Genomic DNA, 13,845 nt, shown 5'->3' on the forward strand with positions numbered 1-13,845 from the left:
GGGGGGGGCGGGAGAGTGGGGGGGACGGGAGAGTGGGGGGGGCGGGAGAGTGGGGGGGGCGGGAGAGTGGGGGGGGCGGGAGAGTGGGGGGGGCGGGAGAGTGGGGGGGGCGGGAGAGTGGGGGGGGCGGGAGAGTGGGGGGGGCGGGAGAGTGGGGGGGACGGGAGAGTGGGGGGGACGGGAGAGTGGGGGGGACGGGAGAGTGGGGGGGACGGGAGAGTGGGGGGGACGGGAGAGTGGGGGGGACGGGAGAGTGGGGGGGACGGGAGAGTGGGGGGGACGGGAGAGTGGGGGGGACGGGAGAGTGGGGGGGACGGGAGAGTGGGGGGGACGGGAGAGTGGGGGGGACGGGAGAGTGGGGGGGACGGGAGAGTGGGGGGGACGGGAGAGTGGGGGGGACGGGAGAGTGGGGGGGACGGGAGAGTGGGGGGGACGGGAGAGTGGGGGGGACGGGAGAGTGGGGGGGACGGGAGAGTGGGGGGGACGGGAGAGTGGGGGGGACGGGAGAGTGGGGGGGACGGGAGAGTGGGGGGGACGGGAGAGTGGGGGGGACGGGAGAGTGGGGGGGACGGGAGAGTGGGGGGGACGGGAGAGTGGGGGGGACGGGAGAGTGGGGGGGACGGGAGAGTGGGGGGGACGGGAGAGTGGGGGGGACGGGAGAGTGGGGGGGACGGGAGAGTGGGGGGGACGGGAGAGTGGGGGGGACGGGAGAGTGGGGGGGACGGGAGAGTGGGGGGGACGGGAGAGTGGGGGGGACGGGAGAGTGGGGGGGACGGGAGAGTGGGGGGGACGGGAGAGTGGGGGGGGACGGGAGAGTGGGGGGGGACGGGAGAGTGGGGGCACGGGAGAGTGGGGGCACGGGAGAGTGGGGGGACGGGAGAGTGGGGGGACGGGAGAGAGAGAGAGATAGGGGGGACGGGAGAGAGAGAGAGATAGGGGGGACGGGAGAGAGAGAGAGAGAGATAGGGGGGACGGGAGAGAGAGAGAGATAGGGGGGACGGGAGAGAGAGAGAGATAGGGGGGACGGGAGAGAGAGAGAGATAGGGGGGACGGGAGAGAGAGAGAGATAGGGGGGACGGGAGAGAGAGAGAGAGATAGGGGGGACGGGAGAGAGAGAGAGATAGGGGGGACGGGAGAGAGAGAGAGATAGGGGGGACGGGAGAGAGAGAGAGATAGGGGGGACGGGAGAGAGAGAGAGATAGGGGGGACGGGAGAGAGAGAGAGATAAGGGGGACGGGAGAGAGAGAGAGATAGGGGGGACGGGAGAGAGAGAGAGATAGGGGGGACGGGAGAGAGAGAGAGATAGGGGGGACGGGAGAGAGAGAGAGAGATAGGGGGGACGGGAGAGAGAGAGAGAGATAGGGGGGACGGGAGAGAGAGAGAGAGATAGGGGGGACGGGAGAGAGAGAGAGAGATAGGGGGGACGGGAGAGAGAGAGATAGGGGGGACGGGAGAGAGAGAGAGAGAGAGATAGGGGGGACGGGAGAGAGAGAGAGAGAGAGATAGGGGGGACGGGAGAGAGAGAGAGAGAGAGATAGGGGGGACGGGAGAGAGAGAGAGAGAGAGAGATAGGGGGGACGGGAGAGAGAGAGAGAGAGAGATAGGGGGGACGGGAGAGAGAGAGAGAGAGAGATAGGGGGGACGGGAGAGAGAGAGAGAGAGAGATAGGGGGGACGGGAGAGAGAGAGAGAGAGAGATAGGGGGGACGGGAGAGAGAGAGAGAGAGAGATAGGGGGGACGGGAGAGAGAGAGAGAGAGAGATAGGGGGGACGGGAGAGAGAGAGAGAGAGATAGGGGGACGGGAGAGAGAGAGAGAGAGATAGGGGGACGGGAGAGAGAGAGAGAGAGAGATAGGGGGGACGGGAGAGAGAGAGAGAGAGAGAGATAGGGGGGACGGGAGAGAGAGAGAGAGAGAGAGAGATAGGGGGGACGGGAGAGAGAGAGAGAGAGAGAGAGATAGGGGGGACGGGAGAGAGAGAGAGAGAGATAGGGGGGACGGGAGAGAGAGAGAGAGAGATAGGGGGGACGGGAGAGAGAGAGAGAGAGATAGGGGGGACGGGAGAGAGAGAGAGAGAGAGATAGGGGGGACGGGAGAGAGAGAGAGAGATAGGGGGGACGGGAGAGAGAGAGAGATAGGGGGGACGGGAGAGAGAGAGAGATAGGGGGGACGGGAGAGAGAGAGGGGGGGACGGGAGAGAGAGAGGGGGGACGGGAGAGAGAGAGGGGGGGACGGAAGAGAGAGAGGGGGGGACGGGAGAGAGAGGGGGGGGACGGGAGAGAGAGGGGGGGCGGGAGAGAGAGGGGGGGGCGGGAGAGAGAGAGGGGGGGACGGGAGAGAGAGGGGGGGGACGGGAGAGAGAGAGGGGGGGGGGACGGGAGAGAGAGAGAGGGGGGGGACGGGAGAGAGAGAGGGGGGGGGACGGGAGAGAGAGGGGGGACGGGAGAGAGAGGGGGGGACGGGAGAGAGAGAGGGGGGGACGGGAGAGAGAGAGGGGGGGACGGGAGAGAGAGAGGGGGGGACGGGAGAGAGAGATAGGGGGGACGGGAGAGAGAGATAGGGGGGACGGGAGAGAGAGATAGGGGGGACGGGAGAGAGAGATAGGGGGGACGGGAGAGAGAGGTAGGGGGGACGGGAGAGAGAGATAGGGGGGACGGGAGAGAGAGATAGGGGGGACGGGAGAGAGAGATAGGGGGGACAGGAGAGAGAGATAGGGGGGACAGGAGAGAGAGATAGGGGGGACAGGAGAGAGAGATAGGGGGGACAGGAGAGAGAGATAGGGGGGACAGGAGAGAGAGATAGGGGGGACAGGAGAGAGAGATAGGGGGGACAGGAGAGAGAGATAGGGGGGACAGGAGAGAGAGATAGGGGGGACAGGAGAGAGAGATAGGGGGGACAGGAGAGAGAGATAGGGGGGACAGGAGAGAGAGATAGGGGGGACAGGAGAGGGAGATAGGGGGGACAGGAGAGAGAGATAGGGGGGACAGGAGAGAGAGATAGGGGGGACAGGAGAGAGAGATAGGGGGGACAGGAGAGAGAGATAGGGGGGACAGGAGAGAGATAGGGGGGACAGGAGAGAGAGATAGGGGGGACAGGAGAGAGAGATAGGGGGGACAGGAGAGAGAGATGGGGAACAGGAGAGAGAGGGGGGCGGGAGAGAGGGGGCACTCGAGAGAGGGGGGACGGAGGGAAAAAGAGAGGGGGAGGGAGGGAAAAAGAGAGGGGTAGGGAGGGAAAAAGAGAGAGGGGGAGGGAGGGAAAGAGAGGGGAGGGAGGGAGAGAAAGAGGGGAGAGAGGGAGGAAAAGAGAGGGGTGGGAGGGAGGAAAAGAGAGGGGTGGGAGGGAGGAAAAGAGAGGGGCGGGAGGGAGGAAAAGAGAGGGGCGGGAGGGAGGAAAAGAGAGGGGCGGGAGGGAGGAAAAGAGAGGGGCGGGAGGGAGGAAAAGAGAGGGGCGGGAGGGAGGAAAAGAGAGGGGCGGGAGGGAGGAAAAGAGAGGGGCGGGAGGGAGGAAAAGAGAGGGGCGGGAGGGAGGAAAAGAGAGGGGCGGGAGGGAGGAAAAGAGAGGGGCGGGAGGGAGGAAAAGAGAGGGGCGGGAGGGAGGAAAAGAGAGGGGCGGGAGGGAGGAAAAGAGAGGGGCGGGAGGGAGGAAAAGAGAGGGGCGGGAGGGAGGAAAAGAGAGGGGCGGGAGGGAGGAAAAGAGAGGGGGCGGGAGGGAGGAAAAGAGAGGGGGCGGGAGGGAGGAAAAGAGAGGGGTGGGAGGTAGGAAAAGAGAGGGGAGGGAGGGTGGAGAAGAGAGGGGTGGGAGGGTGGAAAAGAGAGGGGTGGGAGGGTGGAAAAGAGAGGGGTGGGAGGGTGGAAAAGAGAGGGGTGGGAGGGTGGAAAAGAGAGGGGTGGGAGGGTGGAAAAAAGAGGGGTGGGAGGGTGGCAAAGAGAGGGGTGGGTGGAAAAGAGAGGGGTGGGTGGAAAAGAGAGGGGTGGGAGGGAGGAAAAGAGAGGGGTGGGAGGGTGGAAAAGAGGGGTGGGAGGGTGGAAAAGAGAGGGGTGGGAGGGTGGAAAAGAGAGGGGTGGGAGGGTGGAAAAGAGAGGGGTGGGAGTGTGGTAAAGAGAGGGGTGGGAGTGTGGTAAAGAGAGGGGTGGGAGTGTGGTAAAGAGAGGGGTGGGAGTGTGGTAAAGAGAGGGGTGGGAGTGTGGTAAAGAGAGGGGTGGGAGGGAGGGGGAGGGGGTGGGGGAGGGAGAGAGGGGAGGGAGAGAGGGATAGAGGGGGAGGGAAAGGGGGAGGGAAAGAGGGAGGGAGGGAGAGAGGGGGGTGTGGCAGATTTGGCCAAAAGCTACAAAGTTTAACAGTCTTTTTTTGTGTGCCTGCCTGCAACTCAATGAGTTATCTTTATGGCGATCAGCAATCTATCCTTTTCTTAATATTAGAACCTGGAGTCTCCACTGTTTGATTTTGCCTAATGGATTTCCTTCCAGCCCACAACCTTGTGTTGTTTTCCTTTATTACTACCTCTGAAGCATAATCTGTTACGTAAATGCAGAATGCCTTGAGCAGGTGTGCAGATTTTTTTAAAACAAGCGGGTCTGCGACATACTTTGTACCTATGTACAGGATAATTATCTTTATGTTACCAAGGTAAAGTTGTACGAGTAACTTCACAATCTAATCTTAGTTTAATTGTTCAATGATAAAATAAACTTATATTATATGAGCTAATTCAATGTTTAATCAAACAACAATAAAATAAACTTTTAATGTATACTCTGTAGCCACATACGAGTGTTACTCCCAGTAATGACCTCCTTGGAGCATTAAACAGGACAGTATCATCAGATCCCTGCCAAATACTTATTGATTACTAATTGGAGACAAGTGCTTTATTGTGGAATTGTGCTGCTAGCTCGAAATATGGGTCATTTTCTTGCATGGATCATAAATTTTTTTTTCACCTAGCTTGCTGCTTATTTTATATTATATTATTGCTGCTCACTTGGACACATGACAATAAAACATCTGAAGCAAACAGGTATGCCATGAATTTGTAAGCACAATAAAAGAAGACTTGCGGACTCTGCCACAACTGGCTTATTTCCAAGTACAAAAGTCTAATGGCATATATTGGATGAACTTTAACTATGGACTTGGACATCTACATCTACATTTATACTCCGCAAACCACCCAACGGTGTGTGGCGGAGGGCACTTTACGTGCCACTGTCATTACCTCCCTTTTCTGTTCCAGTCGCGTATGGTTCGCGGGAAGAACGACAGTCTGAAAGCCTCCGTGCGCGCTCCAATCTCTCTAATTTTACATTCGTGATCTCCTCGGGAGGTGTAAATAGGGGTAAGCAATATATTCGATACCTCATCCAGAAACTCATCCTCTCGAAACCTGGACAGCAAGCTACACTGCGATGCAGAGCGCCTCTCTTGCAGAGTCTGCCACTTGAGTTTGCTAAACATCTCCGTAATGCTATCACGCTTACCAATTAACCCTGTGACGAAACGCACTGCTCTTCTTTGGATCTTCTCTATCTCCTCCGTCAACCCGATCTGGTACGGATCCCACACTGTTGAGCAATACTCAAGTATAGGTCGAACGAGTATTTTGTAAGCCACCTCCTTTGTTGACGGACTACATTTTCTAAGGACTCTCCCAATGAATCTCAACCTGGTACCCGCCTTACCAACAATTAATTTTTTATGATCATTCCACTTCAAATCGTTCCGCACGCATACTCCCAGATATTTTACAGAAGTAACTGCTACCAGTGTTTGTTCCGCTATCATATAATCATACAATAAAGGATCCTTCTTTCTATGTATTCGCAATACATTACATTTGTCTATGCTAAGGGTCAGTTGCCACTCCCTGCACCAAGTGCCTATCCGCTGCAGATCTTCCTGCATTTCGCTACAATTTTCTAATGCTGCAACTTCTCGGTATACTACAGCATCATCCGCGAAAAGCCGCATGGAACTTCCGACACTATCTACATTAGCAATGCTAAGTTCTACTGAACAGGAACAGTAAGCAATCTGTAAAGTATAATGTAAAATCAAATAACTTGATCCTGTATAAGATATTTAACAGCAGAAGAGAAAAATAAACCTTTATTGCCTGTCGAAATACTTCTGAGAAATACTTCTCATTCACATTTAAGCTTGTAAATTTTCACACACTTAGATGTTTAACACAGACTATATCTGTTCTCATTACATAATCTATTACACAGATCAAATATGAAAACATATACTGTACTGTTGCCTGTGTTGCAGCAGACACTGAACTCCTATTCGCTGTTCCCACAATGGTTGCAGTACCAGTACTGGTAGCAGCAGTGCCCACAAGTGATGCTGAGCCAGTGTTACTAGAAGAGCTGCCAGAAACGACCGCTGTCACAGTTCCGTTGGCCTCTTCATCCTCACTGAATGCAGGGAGCAGATCTTCCCTCCCATGGTACTTGTAGCAGTTGATGACTATTTGGCGCAGAGCATGTGTCCACGATATCTGCAAATTGCGGCACTGCATCTCAGATGTACACGCTCCCAGCACTGCCCGCCAGAGTTTGACGGACAAGTAGGGCGGTACCATGGAATTCATAAGAAACACTTAAAAGTGTGATTCAGTAACAACAGTTACATGTAAATAAGGATGTGGGAACTGCATGCCAAATAAATAATAGCTGCTAAAAGTTAAAGCTGCAGTATTTGCTTTCAATCAAAACTAACTATTGTCAGCAATAACATAAGGAGAAACTAGTTTTACACACATTACATCTGCTTGCTGTGTGCTACAGACTATCAATTAATGCTTACTAATACTTTTGCTACCACAAAACCACTAAAAACTACTATTACCACTACTTAATTGAGCCAACAGGGACAACTCAAACAAAAATTTCATCACTGTACTGGATGAAGGATTAGGTTTCTTTTCTTTTGCGATTCATGAAAAATTTGTTTCATGGCAGTGTTTATGAACTGGTCACAATACTTACGTATCTCTCCATGCTACTACCAACAATTGATTGCAGAGTACATAACAAATTAATTTTGAAAAGAGAAATACTATAATTAAAAGAAAAATATCATTAAATTGGTATCTTTTTGAGAACCGTACCGAGAGATTAACATGCAACTAAAAACTGGAATGGTGAGGTGCTGGAAACAATTTCCTTGGACCTTTTCCAAAGACTCCTAAGCAGAAGGATGAATAAAGTGGGAGCAAGGAGAAAGGAGTTGTGAGCTAACCTTTTGCTTCTCATCCTCTGTGCGCGCATCCATACGCACATTTGCCCAAGGCAGTTCCTTGGGCCACCAAGGAGGTCTCGTCGACTCACGACCCCACCCTGGTTTCCCACGCCCTGTCGAATATTTGAGCATCAGAGGAATGAAGGCTCGCAGTTGTGCTTGAGTCATCTTTTCAACAGGCGTAGGGATACCGTCGATGATAAGTGGAGGTAATTCATACAGCGACGGGTCTTCCTGGACGGGTGGTGGAGCTTGTTGTGCTAATGCAGATTCCAATTCATCCATTATCATTGTGCGGATGTTCCTCATCTGCAGAAAAATTGTGGACAAAATCTAGTTCAGAAGATGAATTTTAGAGGTTAATGAAGAAGATAAAAGACGTATTTCTCTGCAGCTAAGATGAGTCTTCAGTTTGAGCCAAACTTCTCATTCTTACACAAATATAATATTGCATGAAATTATAAAACAATGTCCTCAGAATGTATGTAAATAACTCAACATAAACAAGAAACTTCAAAATGAGCAATCCCAGTTTCTCTGTATAAAATAATTCTGTAACATACATCATGAAAAACTAAATAATCCACATTTGAAAGTAAGCATTTGTTGCCTTCGCAAATGGAAAGGCTCAATGACGCAAACCAATTACTATCTTGTTCTAATATGCGCAACAAAGTTGCTGAATGTTTGAATAAGATTCTGCTAGTTAGATGTGTGCAAATATAATACTCAGAATTTATTTTACTGCGGTGAAAGTTATTATGTCCTGTTGTAGAGGCTTCTAATGTGTTTAGAGTTCAAAAACTTTGTAACTAGGCGAAAGTATTTACAGCAACAGGGCATTAATGTCAACAAATTCACTGTGTCACTCATCCAAACATATGCCACTATCCATTTAATTTTAATTCTGAATATGATAATGGAAAGACCTTGTTGGGATATAAGTAATGCAAGATAACAACTCTCTGAAAAGTTGGCATTGAGTTGTTGACTGAGAATGCTGCTAGCTTCCAGATGAATTCTTCTTCAGATCTGTGTAGGACAACACACACACACACACACACACACACACACACACACCTGCATGGCTACATTATCCCAGCTGACTAATGTGCAAGTACTGCAGCTTCACTTGGATAAGGAGTCTTGTCAAGTGGAGTGGGTGAGGGGAGGAACGAGGACGTAAGCAGCATTAGGGAAGGGTGGCTGTCAGTTTAGAGGGAGAGGAGCAGGCTACATGGGACAGGAATGTGGCATTGGTGAGTTCATTCTAGCACGAGGCAACTTCTATTCTCAATCCATTGCCACATGGGTCACACCCAGGTGGAAGACCTGTCCAATACAACACCCTGTACACCCTATGCCAATCCTGACACAGACATATCCTACTTTATAAGAGGCAGGGCCACCTTTGAAGGCAGTAATGTCACATATGTACCAGCTCTGCTGCAACTTCAGTAAAGTGTTTCACATACGCATGATCACAAACTGGGCGTACACCTGAATGATTGGCCAGTACCAAACTACGGCCAAGAGCAGAGCTAACCACCAAGTGGGGAAATACAAGGGGGGACCTAAAAGTAACAGAATTTAGTTGTGGTGGGGAGGGAGAGTGGAGGAATCCATTGTTCAACCAGATGTACATTACAGTCATGCCTGAGTCAGTGTGCGAAGTTGTGTCACTGTGAGTGCATCGGTTTGCCCTTGAAAGTTTTTAATAAAATAACATTTTTCGTCTTCGCAAAAATGTGATGGCAGATTGTTGAGAGCAAGGTGCAGCTGTGAAATTTTGTTTCCTGTTCGGGAAATGTGCTGCAGAAACTAGTGTAATGCTTAAGACTGCTTGTGGGGATGCTGCCCTAAGTAAAACCAGAGTGAGTGGTTTTCACATTTTAAAAACGGAGAAATGTCAACTGAAGATCAACCCCAGTCAGGACACCCTTAACGTTAAGAAGTGACGAAAACGTTGACAAAATCAATGCCCTCATTCATGAAGACCTTTGCCGAACCATTCATCAATTCTGTGAGATTTCTCGAATATCGTGGACTTCAATTCAAAGGTATCTGAAGATTTGCACACGAGAAAGGTTGCAGCCAAATTTGTCACTTGCCTTCTCACAGATGAGCATAGGGGGCACTGACTTCAGGCATGTTTTGACCTTCAAAATCAGCTCAAAGAGAACCCCAAATTTTTTTCCAAGGTTATTACTGATGATGAATCATCACGATATGGATATGCCCCAAAACAAAGCAGCAATCGAGCCAGTGGAAGACAAGTGGCTCTCCTTGTCCCAGCTCACCAAGTGAAGTCAAACATCAAGACAATGCTCATTTGTTTCTTTGATTGCAGAGGTGTTGTGCACGTGCAATTCGTTCTCCCCGGTCAAACTGTCAACCAGGTGTTCTAGTTGGAGGTTTCGAAAAGACTGAGGGAGAGTATCCAGAAGAAAAGGGCAGATCTTTGGAGCACAGGTGACTGGTTCTTCCATCATGACAATGTGCTGGCCCACACCACCCTCTCCATAAAGCAATTTTTGTCCAAAATCGGCATGACACCAATTGTCCACCAGCCCCCTCCTCACCGGATCTACACCCTGTGATTTTTTTTTTGTTCCCCAGACACAAAAGGGACATGGAAGAAAAACGTTTTGACACTGTGGAGGAGGTAAAACAAAAATCGCTGGAAGGCATGAAGAACATCATGATAAGTGAATTTAAAAACTGGTTTGAACAATGGAAGGATCATTTGGAAAAAAAAAAGTCTTATGATGAATTTCCCTTTTTTTTTGTTCCCCCTCATTTCTATGGTTGCTTTATGACCCATGCCATCTGAATCCTTCCTCCTCAACAGCAGCTTCTGTGAATCACACGGACTGGAGTTGTCTTTGCAACACATTCTCCAATTCTGTAATCCTCCAGATTTCAATCTCCACTAACCACTGTTCCAATTCACCTTGAGCCCCTGCTCTATGCTCTTAACTTCTCTCCTCATGTACTCACACCTCTTCTTCACAGCTCCTTTCTTTCTCTGTTCTCAGCTCACCAGTGAAGCTGGGTGTTCTCTGCCTCCCTCCCAGAATCAAACACTTTCTCCCCCACCTCCAATCCCATTCCACATCTCTTTCCTTCACTTGCTCACTCAAACCAACACCCACCTCCCCCTTCTCCTCCTCAAACCAGTAAGCTGCAATGTAGTCTGCCTGACAAGGACACTATGCAGAGAGCTGTGTGTGTGTGTGTGTGTGTGTGTGTGTGTGTGTGTGTGTGTGTGTGTTTGGTGGGGGGGAGGGGGGGTGGCGGCACGCGCACGCTCACACACACACACACACACACACACACACACAGTCAATTACTTCCAAAGAAGAATTCGTGAATGACTCACTGACTCAACTACACAGTGATACTTTTTTACTCCACACATTATTAAACTTTTTGATTTGTTTTAATCTGTCTGCTTCTGCCTCTTCTAATACAAATTTCTGTTGTCTAACAAAACTCTTTTTGCGGCCAACATCTTAAATTTTATTATATTCTCTTGAAATTTCTTTGATTCGCCAGCAGTCTTTACTGGCTGTAATAGGAAGATGCTCACGCATTAATTTATTTGCCTCAAAATGTGCACACATGTTTGGCACTGTAGACATATGAAATCCACAAATAATGTTTGTCTCGCATAAGTACAAAGCAATAAATAGTATCGCAGGAACTATCCCATACAACTGACAAACATATAACAGTATCTTTGTTATATATATGGCAAGACAAGGTGTTATCTTCATGGTGGCAACAGACTGTGTCTTAAAAAAAAAGTGTTTGGGAACATAGCATCTGTGAATATGGAGAACTCAAGTGGGCCACAGTGACTAAATTAAACAACTATAACTAGCCCCATATGGATAATAAGCTGTTGCATTTCCAATTATCTCTTTAAAATGTTATACTGAAAGATCAATTCCTGTATTCCACATCTGCCATTATTACAACCAAACAAATTGCTAGAAAAGAACATAAATGTAGCTGTAAACAGAGAACTATCAACAAGAAACTGTGAAAAAAGATGAAAGTACAATTTATTGTAAATATTTTCACCTACCACCCCCTTTTCAACCAAAATTATAAAAATAATACAAAAATATGAAAGAAAATATTTTTAATACTGTGACAGCGTGAAACACACCAATCTTTGACATATAAGGGAGCCACATAAGGAGTCTAAAGCAAGGTATCAATGATTATGAAAACGGTTCATAGACACATACTTTCTGTTGAAAGTACTACTGACCACATTATGAAAGGTTACAACACAAATAATTTTGGCAGTCTAGAGCTGCTGTAACACCATCTACACTCCTGGAAATGGAAAAAAGAACACATTGACACCGGTGTGTCAGACCCACCATACTTGCTCCGGACACTGCGAGAGGGCTGTACAAGCAATGATCACACGCACGGCACAGTGGACACACCAGGAACCGCGGTGTTGGCCGTCGAATGGCGCTAGGTGCGCAGCATTTGTGCACCGCCGCCGTCAGTGTCAGCCAGTTTGCCGTGGCATACGGAGCTCCATCGCAGTCTTTAACACTGGTAGCATGCCGCGACAGCGTGGACGTGAACCGTATGTGCAGTTGACGGACTTTGAGCGAGGGCGTATAGTGGGCATGCGGGAGGCCGGGTGGACATACCGCCGAATTGCTCAACACGTGGGGCGTGAGGTCTCCACAGTACATCGATGTTGTCGCCAGTGGTCGGCGGAAGGTGCACGTGACCGTCGACCTGGGACCGGACCGCAGCGACGCACGGATGCACGCCAAGACCGTAGGATCCTACGCAGTGCCGTAGGGGACCGCACCGCCACTTCCCAGCAAATTAGGGACACTGTTGCTCCTGGGGTATCGGCGAGGACCATTCGCAACCGTCTCCATGAAGCTGGGCTACGGTCCCGCACACCGTTAGGCCGTCTTCCGCTCACGCCCCAACATCGTGCAGCCCGCCTCCAGTGGTGTCGCGACAGGCGTGAATGGAGGGACGAATGGAGACGTGTCGTCTTCAGCGATGAGAGTCGCTTCTGCCTTGGTGCCAATGATGGTCGTATGCGTGTTTGGCGCCGTGCAGGTGAGCGCCACAATCAGGACTGCATACGACCGAGGCACACAGGGCCAACACCCGGCATCATGGTGTGGGGAGCGATCTCCTACACTGGCCGTACACCACTGGTGATCGTCGAGGGGACACTGAATAGTGCACGGTACATCCAAACCGTCATTGAACCCATCGTTCTACCATTCCTAGACCGGCAAGGGAACTTGCTGTTCCAACAGGACAATGCACGTCCACATGTATCCCGTGCCACCCATCATGCTCTAGAAGGTGTAAGTCAACTACCCTGGCCAGCAAGATCTCCGGATTTGTCCCCCATTGAGCATGTTTGGAACTGGATGAAGCGTCGTCTCACGCGGTCTGCACGTCCAACACGAACGCTGGTCCAACTGAGGCGCCAGGTGGAAATGGCATGGCAAGCCGTTCCACAGGACTACATCCAGCATCTCTACGATCGTCTCCATGGGAGAATAGCAGCCTGCATTGCTGCGAAAGGTGGATATACACTGTACTAGTGCCGACATTGTGCATGCTCTGTTGCCTGTGTCTATGTGCCTGTGGTTCTGTCAGTGTGATCATGTGATGTATCTGACCCCAGGAATGTGTCAATAAAGTTTCCCCTTCCTGGGACAATGAATTCACGGTGTTCTTATTTCAATTTCCAGGAGTGTATGAAAAATAAAGCCAAATGAAACATGACTTGCATAAAAACAAGTAGTCACCTATTACTTACTGTTAAACAGTAGTTTTGCAGAGCAAATTGATCAGTGGCGGAGTGTGAACCCACTGTTATGCTACAATGTTGTTGCCTTCAAAGGTAGTATATTCCCAAAGAGTAAAAATATTCCAGCCCGCCCCCCTCCTCCTCCTCCTCACCTCAAAACAACAAAGTGTTACAGCATATTAAAAGAACTAATTTCCTTAGAAGGAGAAGTGCCGGGTATGGGCAACAGCTTCATTGAGGCAAGACAAATTAAACAGAAACTTGTGGATTTTATCACTGTGATTTCTTATTCATTGATAGTGAGTTTTACAAAGATACAGTTCATTTTTGTAGAAATTGTATTGATGAGAGGCAGAAATACAGAACAAAGCATGTGAGAGGGGGAGCGGAAAGGGAGAGAGGGTAGGGAGGATTGGACTGGATTGGACTGTTCGCGGGAAGAGACCAAACAGTGAGGTCATCGGTCTTAGCGGATTAGGAAAGGGCGGGGAAGGAATTTGGCCATGCCCTTCCAAAGGAACCATCCTGGCATTTGCCAGGAGCGATTTAAGGAAACCATGGAAAACTTAAATCAGGATGGTCGGACGCAGGATTGAACCGTCGCCCTCCCAAATGTGAGTCCAGTGTGCTAACCACTGTGCCACCTCACTCGGTGGGGTAGTGAGGGTGAGGCAGAGTGGGGGAGGGGGTGAGGCAGAGTGGGGGAGGGGGTGAGGCAGAGTGGGGGAGGGGGTGAGGCAGAGTGGGGGAGGGGGTGAGGCAGAGTGGGGGAGGGGGT

General features: G+C 50.4%; 1 protein-coding gene across 1 annotated transcript in view; it reads right to left on the reverse strand.

Moving 5' to 3' along the window:
* LOC126262354 (DNA-binding protein P3A2) overlaps window positions 1–13,845 on the reverse strand; it is a 130,017-nt gene that overhangs the window by 71,415 nt on the left and 44,757 nt on the right. The window contains exons 7-8 of the mRNA XM_049958930.1: window positions 7,247–7,555; window positions 6,255–6,518 (exon numbers count right to left, since the gene is read on the reverse strand). Of these exons, the coding sequence (XP_049814887.1) occupies window positions 6,255–6,518; window positions 7,247–7,555 (573 nt within the window). The remainder of the gene's footprint in view (window positions 1–6,254; window positions 6,519–7,246; window positions 7,556–13,845) is intronic.

This window comes from Schistocerca nitens, chromosome 6 (assembly GCF_023898315.1).
Source record: "Schistocerca nitens isolate TAMUIC-IGC-003100 chromosome 6, iqSchNite1.1, whole genome shotgun sequence".
In the NCBI taxonomy this organism is placed as follows: Eukaryota; Metazoa; Arthropoda; class Insecta; order Orthoptera; family Acrididae; genus Schistocerca; species Schistocerca nitens.